Source organism: Priapulus caudatus, unplaced genomic scaffold (genome assembly GCF_000485595.1).
Source record: "Priapulus caudatus unplaced genomic scaffold, Priapulus_caudatus-5.0.1 Scaffold247, whole genome shotgun sequence".
NCBI lineage: Eukaryota > Metazoa > Priapulida > Priapulimorpha > Priapulimorphida > Priapulidae > Priapulus > Priapulus caudatus.
This window is the reverse complement of record NW_014577308.1, coordinates 325,129-337,923: the sequence shown is the minus strand read 5'-3', so window position 1 is coordinate 337,923 and position 12,795 is coordinate 325,129. Positions and strand designations below refer to the sequence as shown.

Here is a 12,795-nt window from a genome sequence, read left to right as displayed (position 1 = left end):
TTATAGCGCTCGGTGTAGAGGCGCGACGACAAATGCAAATGCCTCACCCGTTGTACAATGAATGTAGTTTCACAACTTCTAAGGAACTGTGCCGAAAGAAGAAGTCAAAGTTAATCGAACTGATACTCTGCACTGCGGTCATATCGTTAACAACGACCAACAACAATTTAATTTGCTTTCTCTATCTAATAAGGCTGTTGCTCCTGCGCACGTCACGTCGCCTCGAATTTTTTACTCTTCAAGCTACGTTAGTTGATCGCCAGCGCATCTATCGGCGGAATAATAACTACCAGTTGCTTTGGTACCGACTATTTAGATATACGATTTTTATACGATCATATACGAGAACCCTAACCCTACCTACACCCTAACCTAACCCTAACCCTAACCCTAACTAACCTAGACCCTAACTCTATTAATTATAAAAATTTAATTTTTTAATTGTTGTAAAATTAATTGTGGTTATTAAATATGTTGTAAAAATAATGTTGATATTCTCCTTTAATTGCGAAAAAAAAGATGGATTAACAGATAAAGATAGAAAAATACAGCAAACAGGAATAATTAGAAAAGGATGGCGATTCCGATACCGCGACCATTCATACTTGGTGTGTAAGCCGCTCTACCAGTTGCGCGCTGCCTGCCACAATTGAAATTAAAATTTTGGATGTGCTATGTATATCGCAAGAAGATAAACAGCTCAACCAATCAGGCGTCAGTACGTCATTACCGTGATTGAAGAGGAAAAATAATCGGCGACGGTACCGTCGCAGGAGAAACAGGCCATCTAATTAATCACGATTTTACGATACTGACGCACACTGTTGCCACGCGTCCCTCACGTGACCTGTCAGGTCAGTATACGTAGTCCGAGATTCCTGCTGCACAACTGCCCACAGCCGACGAATTTTGGTTGGTTTTGGGTGTGGGTTACCTACATACCCAGTTTATCCCTACCCACACCAAAAACCACCAAAATCGCGGCTGTGGCAGGCATTGGTCAGAGCGAATCTCGGACCTAGTCAGTACGTAGCCTCTAGTAATATACTCGATAGCCAGACCGGCGTGTGCTGACGTGATCTGTCTATAACTATTCTAGACCCTAGCAACTACCGTTGTCTTGTTAGCTCATCCGCGGGCTATAGTACTTAGAGCTAGTCAGGTACGCTGCAGTCGTTGGTGTGTTTCTGCATGTAGTCCTTACTAAGTTACTGTTATAACTGACAGTATTATTGTTCAGACATGATTTACATTACATTATCATAGACATAGCATCATTAGTTATGACAGCTATTATTACCTGTTAGTAATTATGCAATAGAGTAGCGCTATCATATATAAATAGGACGTGGATATTACGTCAAGCATCTATGGACACCTGTTCGGTATGCGCTATTCGCTTTCGAGCAGCTGTGTTGCGCCATGCACGTTCATGTTGTGTTCCATTAAATGCTAATATACTGCTGTCTAGGGAGTCGGCCTACTCCCTAGCCCCACCCGAGGGAGAGCACACCCCAACCCTACCTAACACTAACTAACTGACTCGGATGCTACATCCAGAATGAGACGGAGAGTAACTAGAGAGCGTTGCGAAAAGGAGATGGTGATCCCAAGCGCTGGAGCGCAGATCTTGCGGCGGCGGAGTTCCGCGGCAAGGCGCTGACGCGACGCGGGAACGTCTACGACAGTATGCAGCGCTGGCAGATATGGTCGTGCGCGCCAGTGGTCGGCCGGCGCACGGATCATAGCTGCCAGCGAGCAGTCGAGAATGTTAGGAAGAATAGCTGCGTGCCGTAGCGCGCGGTGTCTATCCCTTCTGTCCTCCCTCTCTCTCTTGCTGGCTCTGTCTCTCTCTCTTTGTATCCCTCTCTATCTCGGCCGCTATCCTTTCGACTGTCTCTCGCCTCTCTCTGTCCGTCTCTCTCGTATCTGCTGATTCTGGGGCTAGCATTGTACGTCCGAGTGACGCGACCAACGTGACAGCTGACCACTCGCAAGTGTCCATCGACAAATGCTTGCGTATGGGTTCGTAATCACGAAAGTTTGGGTCCTTATCTTTGTGTTCTTACATGGTGGCACCACTGTATCAACCACCAATTAATGCAGCTGTGCGGAATTTCTGAAGGGCAAAAATGGACATAAGCTGTTAAGGCACTCAGCATACTGATGTTGTGTTCAAACAAGTGCAGACGACAGCAGGCCAGGCATACTTGGCAAGGAAGGCCTTTGCTTTTTCACTGGGTGTACGTCGACACACATACAACGTAACACAAAGTTTTATCATGACCGAACGTCCTAGAACATGCCTGTTTACGCCAAAGTGACGCGGCCGCTGAAGAGTTGGCATATGCCTCATCGAAGCGTAAGTGGCATCAACGCTGACTGTGGTGTGATGCTGTTCTGCAACATGGCAAACAGAACAAGCAGCAATGCGTATATGACCTCTGCACCAGGCTGTTGTATGTGGCCCTACATGATTCGTTTATATAACCAAAGACAACATGTCCGCAATAACAGCAATGCGCTTGTTTGTGTTGTTCTGGCAATTACTGCAGCTGCATAATTGAAAGACACAAGCAATGGCAGCTGCTGTTGTGTGCGGAATTTGCGGCACTGCATCTACGACAAGCGCACATCTGACGTCTTCTCGACTCTGAACATCCTATAAGCACACGAAGTGAAACGACATGTTACTGATTGCATCAGCTGGAATGAAGCAGAAATGAAATTGTCGTTTTGAACTGCAAGACTGTAAAACACAGGGAAGTAACAGAAGTGTAGAACACTTCACATTACCCAATATTTGTTACATTGAAACTGAACCATTTGTGCATTATATCCATAATATGCTGCACCTGAACTGAATGATTATGACTTGATATGAATGAATGATAATGACATGCATAAGACCTATATAAAACTTAAAAGTCCATTGTCGGCTAGACGGACATGTATTCCCCGACTATATACAATGAATGAAATATCTCCAACATTTTTGCTACGCATGACACCGTTCTCCCAAAAACATTTGTTACGTTAGGAAGTGATGCTTGCCACGACATGACTTACGGGCCCCAGTTGTACACCATGCGCAAATATGCTGAAGCCGTCAATAGTTAAAACTAAGTGGTGGCAGTGACACAAAGCGAATAACTTCAGCCCCGTTCGAAGCGTTTACATTGACTCATACTGATACTAATACTACTATATCGTACACCTACTGTGGAGTGTGCGCCTGTGCTGCGCTGTGCTGTGCAAACCGTATCTTATGCCCATTCGCTATGTTTTTGCTTTGGCTATGTATGCTGTGCTTGGTCTATGCTCTGATAATATTATAGTATACGTATACTGTATTACTATACTATACGTATACTATACTATTACTATACTATACTATATATACTATACTATACTATACTATACTATGACTAACATCATACTTACTATCTACTATTACATACTAATACTCGACGTCTATTGTTTTACTTATAGTTGAGCTTTACTTTCTTTCGCGCTAGCTGATGCTCTGCTGATTGCTGTCACATACAAACCGGCCGCCGACAGAAACACACATACTGACATTCCACTATCCTCTGCGTAGCTACGGCGAGGCGGACAGGTGGGGGTAGGCGTAGATAGACAATGTAAGTAAAGACTTACATGCACACAGTTGCCGGCTCAGCGTACTTGGCATCAGTGTGTGACTAGCTATGACTAAACTCCATCGCTGCTGGACCTTGTCGCTTAGATTTGTACAACCTTTAACATCTCTTTACATCACTACATATAATCCAGACAGATATGTATTAGAAAAGGCTGGCTCATACAACACAGAGCGACTCGCCAAAACGAACTTTGCGTGTGCGCCGTATTTCACCTGGCGTCTGATTTGCCGCACGAGTTTCGGCCGGAACCTTTGAGCGTCCAGGCTGAACTAAACTCACGTTCGTACGACGAGCCGAACTGATTTAAAGTAGAACGAACACGGTATTGCGTAATACACTGTGTGGCACATTAGAGGGGGTGGATAACGCAGCATCGGTGGTTGAACCGATTTTATTGGTGGAAGTATCAATGTGGTCTGTCCGGCGTGAAAGTGTAAAAGACGCGGTATCGGCTTAAACCTTGCCCGCGCTAGCTCTCGTTTTGCCATATAAAAAATAAATGTATATAGCCGTTTAATAGATGCAAAGCTACTTGAAGACTACACACTTTTGTAATTACTATCATTAAGTAACATTTGTCAGTTTTGGTATGTATATGGAGCTCAATGACAGAGGACTATAAGAAAATGTTTACACTGACAGTATAACAATTATTATTGCTGCTCCATGCCTGTGTGCAGTAGGCTCAGTTCCCGTTACTGAGTTATTGCACAGGGTTACGGCAGGGTTATGAAACTGCCATGATAGATCGGCAGATTTCGCTGTAGGCTCTACCACTGCGACAAGCTGATTTGCGCTAAGATTAGTGTGCGTTCAGCTTAGTGTAGCGTGCTGAAACTGTCGTACCAGGACGCAGTCTAGGTGTATACTTTGCGTGTGTTGCCGCCGTATTTCACACTGGGGTCTGATTGCCGCAGAGTAGTTGCCGCCGGACCTTAGCAGGTCAGCTGAAACGTAAAACTAACCTTGCTACCGACGAACAGAAGTATAAACAGTTAAGAGAAAAACGTATTGCGTAAAACCTCGCACGTACGGAGGCCCAGTCAATATAGCTTCCGCTCTTAATAAGTAGACTCGATAGTTTTCGAATCGTGCAGGACTCGATTAGGATTTCATGGTATCATCATTTGGGTGTGCTGTACGTGCGGGCTTGATTCTTGCTCGAGCGCGGGGCTCAAAATGCAACCGATTAATCCCGGCGTACTAAGATGGCTACGAATAAATGAAACGCGAATGTCCACAGATATCCAAGGTTAATAGACTCGACTGTGGACAGTTATTCGCGCAAAGTCTACGTTTGCGCTAACACTAATAACGTACTATAGTTACGGATGCAGCGTGCTGAATTCTCAGAAACGACGCGCCAGTCTACACGAAAATTGTCTGCGAAGATGGCTCGAGAGAGCGCCTCGTGGCGCGATCTATGGGCCCGCGACTATGCTACCAGAAGAACTTTCAGGGCGATCAAATTAAATAAATTCAAATCGTTTTTATACGAAAAAAACGTACCGCCAGCCGAAGAAAAAAAACCCATTGCGACACTGAATTTCATTCTCGCCCTACGTGGAAAGTCGACAAAAGGCTTGTGGACAGCCGGCAGAAACTGCTCATTCCACGATTCTGGGGCTATTATGTACTACACAACAGTGATTTGCGTATATAGGTACTTAACATATTGGCAGAACAGCGATTTGACTCTACAATTGGCACACGAGTGGTGTGTTCGCGGCTTCGCGCGATATACCGGCTGCAGTGCCGTCTAGATCTCTAAAAACTAATCCGCGTGCGGGGGTGCTACACTAGGATTGTCCAGCTTAGTCTGGCAGCTTAATTGGGTTGAACTTGATGAGCACTAAAACGAATAATCGGCGACGTTGTTGACTTGGCAAAAATTGAATCTGTCATACCCATGTGGGAAATTTGAGCTATAATTTACCGCTACAGGGCCACGATGCTTATTTTTCACGATGTGGTTGTCTTGTTGCATACAGACAACTNGCCTGAAACTCCTGTTTTATGGTGCATTGTGACCCTAACCATAACCCTAATTAAAAAAATTATTTGTTGTTATTAAATTGTTGTACAAAAATCATGTAAATATTTGCGTTAATTGGAAAAAAATAGTTAAATGGATAAAGATAAAAAATACAGAAAACAGGTAAATAATAAAAAATCTGATGGGATTCGATTAAAGGACCTTTGAGCCGTGACGCTTGTGCTGTACCCATTCGGCTATCCAGGCTTATTGGCTTTCTAGATTATGGATGTACCATGAATATGAGAACACTGTGACATCATTGAGGCAGTTCAGGAATCCATGTTTAACCCTCCTCTTGAGGGTCAAAAGGTTATCAGACACTTACTCTTGGCACGTCAGTGGAAAGCACATTTCATGGTCCTTTCAATAAAGTGATAAAAATGGTAGGTCAGCACTGAAACAAAAATGTTTTTCACTCTGTCCATTAGGCCATGTCTTCAGAAAATGTCTGATATCTGACCTTTCCCCCACTGCCCTTTGACCTGTGACCTCCAATTTTGCACTGGTGATGGGTTTCCTGCCCATCACACTATCAGGCATGAAAATCTTCCGCGTTTCCGCGGATTTCTGCTTTTTTCCCGATCCCAGAATTGTTTCCGCGTTTTCCGTTTTTTCCCGAGTTCACGTGCAGCACGCTACTACGGGCATATGTACAGGCGCACGGTTTATCGATCGTCTACTGCGGCTGGCAGCAAGCCACCGAAGGGTAGACTGGTATCCGGCCTCACGCTCTGCTAGACAATGTACACGCTCTGCGACAAACAGTGCGGCCGCGAACCAGTCTAGCCAGAGGTGACCTTTCAGTGTACCCTGGGTTGCACGCTGGTTCTTGCGTGTGCACGTACATCTATTATAAAAATGTTTATAAAAATGTTTATTCAGATCCTGTTTAGGTATGTGTTCTGCTATATGGAATTATCTTAATCCAGATTATCTTTAAATATAAGGTTAAAAATCTCATTACAGAATGCACCAGATTGCATGATTCTGACCCCCAAAATTAAAAAATGTCCCACACCCTCCCCCGCCTCGGGGGTTTTCAGTGTTTTTCTTTACCGGTCATTTTCATGCGTGCACTATACACCGAATATTAAGAGCATAGGTCGAGCCGTTAAGATTTGTGCCGCAATTCCGTATTTCCTCCTATACCTCAAGTTAAGGGGGAAATATTCCCCCTCCGTTTACACATCTTGACCTTTGACCCTTGGCCCCCCAAATTTGTCATCCCGAGTCTTTTTCACGATCCCCCCGACGTCCCGAATATCGTGACCGTACGTCGAGCGGTTAGGATTTCTGCCCAACTGTTGACGCACGCACGCACGCACGGACGGACGGACGTACGGACAATCATGCAATTCTACAAGCTGCATCTGTCTACGTCAGATGAGCTAATAATTGAGAGATATTATTCGGGGGCAATGCATCATTCTTTCATTCTTCGTTTTACCGATTCTACCGACTTTCCTGGGGGTTTAACGTCGATAAAATGTAACGCAGTGTCGTCATGTCACATGCGGGCTGTTCGGACATCTATGTACGGTACAACTAATTAACATATTCCCGCAGCCACTTAGCTGTGGCACTTTAAGCTGCAGCCCGCAGCCACTAGTTTATATATAATGTGGGTCGTGTTCGGAACGAGCACATTACAGGGGCAATATACAAATACATGGGTATAATAAAAAGGGAACGCTAGTAACGGATGCCCTGACCAGGTTCGAGGTTCGAGGCTCAGTCAGTCTAAGTCGCAGTCACAGTCGCAGTCACGGTCACGGTCACAGCCACGTCTCTGTTCTGTAGCGCTGTACCGGGTGCGTTCTGCTGTCCGTTTTGTATCGTATGTACGATATGTTATCATTGTGATAAAGATACGTCGTGTTCTCACTCCTTGTCTTTGTCTTTTCGTTTACTTTACCTGTTACACTTGATGGATGGAGGGACGTCTCGTTGTTCGTGTACGTAGAGTCGCGGGGCGGATTATGAAATCTTATCTGTTTATGTGTCAGATATTATGTATAGCGCAGAGATGAACTCTGCCGTAGGGCATGGACGACATCTGAGTAATTTTATTCAATCGATGCAATCTGTATTAATTATACAACACATAAGCAAAGGAAACCACAATAATGTTATGCATGCGATGGTACGAGTGTACGATCTTTAAAGCAATTCAAATCTGTCAGGAATTTAAGTGTCATGATTTACTACAAAAAATAAATTTCTTTATCATATTCGCGTTTACCCAAATGAAACACTGATCTGACTTATCTATATCTTGCACGAAGTTGTTATATATGGGTACGTGAGTAACAGGCGCATATTCATGCTCATTTTATCCTCTTCGGTATATGCATTGGAACATGACGATATGATCTTGCAGGCTCACGGAATACAGACATTAAAAACAGTATGTAACCGTGTTAAGGCATATTATTATACCTGAGCAGCAAGAACGCGTATAAGAAACCAACAACACAAACAACTTCTCCTAATTTGTAGCCATCATTTATTTTTCAGTGTATAGATCACAAAGTTTTACGGTGACAGTAGAAAATTTCTGTTCTGCAATCAATATTACCAAACATATGTCACTACTAGTAGTGATATACATAAACCTATAACAATTACATTAAACTTATTTTACTCTAATAAATAAATACGATTATATCGTAAATCGATATAAATACAGTATACAATCTCAGTATATAGATTTATATCGTAAAGTTATAACGATTTTTTAGATTCAACTGAGAATATAGTGTGTAGTACATGGTCATACAATGTCTCGAATGTACCTGCCTTGCTGATGGCCGGGAATGATTATGAAGCTGGATTTAGAAGTATAGTAAAATATATGATTGAATGTGTCACGATCTATCTATCTATCTATCCATCTATTGATCTATCTATTTATCTCTATCTATCTATCTATCTATAATCTACAGGGCCCGTACTCAGCTTATATTGGGGGGGTTCCGTTTTCAATGTTGCAATTTGCTCGGCAGGGCGTGTACAGACTTTGTACCAGGGGGGGGGGGTCTAACCGTAACCACAAAGTGCAAGCTACGCGAAGGGTGGTACGGCCCTCCCACCATTTTTTTTAAATTACACGCCCCTCAAGATGCGTTCTCTGCGCGAGCAATGGGTGCGGACTCCCTGACCCCCCCCTCCCGTGTACACTCGCTGCTCGGCGCGAGCGACCAGGCGAGGGAGCCAACGACCGAAGCGGGGGAGTGGGGAGGGTGTTCACTGTCGCTCATTCCCGCACGATGGAGATTTGCAATATACACTAATGAGCGACCGTGAAATGAAATCTTGGCATTAAAAAAAAAAAATATTTTTGCTGGGGGCGGCGGGGGGTTCGTCGAACCCCCGAACCCCCCTGGCTATAAGACGATCGAACTGTAATTCGGTCAAACAGGGCGGGGAGGGAGGCAGGGGGGCGAGGGCCTGTATCTATATCTAGTACTATAATATACAACTAACATTTTCATTTATTTTTAAGCGAATACAATGCGTACAATCCACCAACACTCGTGACGTCTTCAAAACAGTCCTATGCAACTCGCCCACGTTGCTAAAAAACCTTAATACTTTATCTGTATTCATCTCTCATATTTTTTAAATATTGCAGGGATCTTTAAAACGCAATACTTAAAATCTGTTTCGCGTTTGCTAATATGTCTTTTGCTGGATACAACTTTTTTAGATCTTCAACTGAGAATGATGTGTGTAGTACATGGTCATGACAATGTCTCGAATGCTTACCTGCCGCTATGGCCGGGAATATTATGAAGCTGGATTTTAGAAATATTGCTAAAATTATAATGATTGAATGTGTCACACATCTATCTATCTATCTATCCATCTATTGATCTATCCTAAATTTACCTATGCATCATGGCTATCTATATATATATATATATCAAGAGCTCATAATAGAGAGCTCTCTATTATGAGCTCTTGATATATATACATGTAACTTTCATTTATTTATTTATTTCCTTATTTATTTAACGAGTACAATGTACAATTCACCTCGTGGGTCTTCAGTATATAGGTGCTTGTAACTCGCCCACGTGTAAAAAGTCTGAAATACTTTTATCTGTTTCATCTCTCAAATTTTTTTAAATATTCAGGATCTTTATAAACGTTACTTAAAATATGTTTCGCTTTGGCTAATATGTCTTCAGTTGTGTCGCCATCCACACGTATGCTATTGACAATATATCCCCCACGGGTATAACGCAAGCAATCTACATACATGTCCTTGTCCACGGGGTCACACAGGTCCATGGCAGCTAGAGAATTGCAGAATTCCACATCAATCAGGTCGCCTAGCCTCCCAGACTCCAGTATAGACAATTTTATTATGCCAGTTCGTTTTCCGCTGTGTGAGAAAACATGAATATGAGTATTATCGTGAGAGCACGGCAGTATCACCAAGGTGTCACACATTATTACGCTCAAATGTGTTTAATGATTTTTTGGTATAGTGGGACCAATTAGAACGCGTAAATCTTTCCAACTGGTGGACCAATAGGGAAGCGTGTGTAGCGGGTGTTTGGGGCATATTTTCGTATAGTGAGAGGCTAATCATTCAGGACCAATGGAGGGAAGGATGAACTATGCCTTTATTAGTGTAATAATTATACAATCGATAGCAATGGGTGCACAGTAAAAACTCCGCATTTATAACTCAAGTAAGCTTAAGCAATGGCACTGGCGCAAGGCGTTCGTCCACCCGTCCATCCATTCGTCCACCCACTGTCTGTCCGTTCATAGTGTTAACCAACTATAGATATATATAGAGACATAGTCTATCTATATTATTTCTATGGTGTTAACAATAGCTGCATTCACACGAGGATTTCAGTACCGTACTTAGCGTTTACATGGTAAAAATATTCAAGGCTTTACCTTTATACGCGGCCTCCCAAGTACCGTACTGAAATACGAGGCTTGTTCGGCGCGGAAAGTGATTCCACGCTGAAACACCCGCTTAAGTACGGCACCACGATGCCCGCGTATTGTCTGTCGTGTGAACGCAATTCAAGGCCTCTTAAGCCACGAAACTGTAATGTGCTACATTGATAATAGGCAGCGGAGTGTCGTTTTTCACTTCCGGCTCATGCCATTGAAAATACTTCTCCGAATTTCCTGCGAATTTTTGTTCCATCATCTCTATTTCTGATCATGCCTCCAAAAAAATTCTCATCTGAAAAAGCAAAGCGATAGCGACAGTTGTGGTCGCACAACGAGACCCCAGCATTGATCTCGATATTTGGTGATGAACGAGTAAGATCGAGATTGCAAGGCACAAGAAAAGACAGCATCGTGTGTGGTGAAATGTCTGCTCAGCTGAAGGAAATGGGGTTTGAAAGACGTAATTGTGATTTTACTGAAAAACTGCCACAAATAACTGACTTTCATGGGCCTCTATCGGACAAATTATTTACTATTATACCTAGCCAGCTAAGCCTCGATTCTCGTGTGAACACACACACGGGTTGTGTTAGCACGGTATTTCAGCCGAATTCAGCACCAGATAAGTACGGAACCAGCGGTTCCCAGCGGTTCCAGCGGTGAATCTCGTGTGAAGGCCGCTAATAGCGGCACGAATCTAAACGATTTGATTTGGGATGTGGAAATTGTGCGGATAATTAGGAGGTCAGTACCTATTTGCCTGCGAACAATGAAGGTCAGGGGCAAGGTTAAGGTCAAATTAAGCTTATTTATAGGAAACCACATTTGTCTATTTTTTGGGACGTTTTGGTTGGAGACTTTGTTACGTTAAATTTGGAATGCTGACTCTTGACGATCTGCAGCTGGATATCCGCGCGAAGCGCGGCAAACTCACTCAAGTTCGCTGCCCCCACTCCATCACCTTAGCCAGGTCCCTTTGGGTATAGACCAAAGCCCGGATAATTGCTGAATTGAGCAGTTCTGCCCATTGCAGGAGGGGTTTCACTACGCACGTAGCTGGACATTTCCTACAAATGGTCGTAATTGTTGGTTTGCTACCTCGCGCGTTTCGTTTCCCTCTAGAAAAGCGAGTTTCCATTTTTTCCGTTTCATGCCGTGAAATTATTCTCGTACATATGGCGTCCCATAGATGGAGCAACGAGACCATGTACATAGCATTTTCAAGTCTTTTTTCTACACAAGGCTCGGCTGACTAAGCTAGACTGCTACCCGGTGGACAGTTCCACACGCTGCACTAACTATAAGTTGAGTGTAGCCAAGGATACTTGGCGGAGTGAAGGTCCGTACCAGTCTAGCTGCAATCGTGACGTGCGCTTCAACGTCCCGTATCCATGTTGGTACCCCGGATTTTCTGATATTTGCGATGACGTCATAGTTACAGCATGCATATATAGCAGAGCAGAGTGCATATAGCATAGACCTATGCATAGAGCATAGAACATATATAGTTTCGGATTCATACATATCCATCAATATTGCATCCATCCATATATCATGCCACGGTGTTGTAGTGCATACAACTGTAAGGTAATATCACAATGAATGAAGGCAGTAACTAGCAATTTTCTACATGATTTCTTCAAATATTGAGCTTTCCTGTAAATAACTTCGCTTCGTTTTCCTTCGTTTGCTTCGTGTCATTTCAGCAGTCAAATTGTCGTGTAAGTGTACTCGTAAGTATTTTACTGCAGTCTTACTTTCAATATGTCACCCATTGCATGTCACATCAAAGTTTGTAAGTCGACTCATTTCATTTTTGCCTCGACACAGAATGGTTTCTGTCTTCCCTAGGTGCAGGGATAGATTGTGTAATAGCCATTTTCAAGCTTAATTTCTCCTGGTGAACCTCAATGTCACTTGGTCAATGGTAATACTAATTTGTTGGTCTATAGAATCTGAATTCAACATATCCAAGCATTTCTTTTTCATTACGATCTCTTTAAATACCTCTGGGCTGCAGTGTTTCATTGACGTCATTGCAGTAGTACGATGCTTACCTATAACCTTTGTAATAGATTTCCTTGTATATATGTGTAGCTAAATCAAATGTATATTGTATAATTGTCGTGCTACGATCAGCAGTCTCGTACGAACAATAAGGGGAGC

General features: G+C 43.2%; 1 protein-coding gene across 3 annotated transcripts in view; it reads right to left on the bottom strand.

Moving 5' to 3' along the window:
* Positions 1-9,662: 9,662 nt before the first annotated feature.
* Positions 9,663-12,795, bottom strand: part of LOC106808006 — a 22,987-nt gene continuing 19,854 nt past the window's right edge. For all 3 annotated transcript variants that reach the window (XR_001393741.1, XM_014810545.1, XM_014810543.1), the window contains one exon: positions 9,663-10,093. Coding sequence is in view for 1 of the 3 variants with exons in the window: in XM_014810543.1 (XP_014666029.1) it covers positions 9,814-10,093 (280 nt within the window). In the remaining 2 variants the exon portion in view is untranslated. The remainder of the gene's footprint in view (positions 10,094-12,795) is intronic.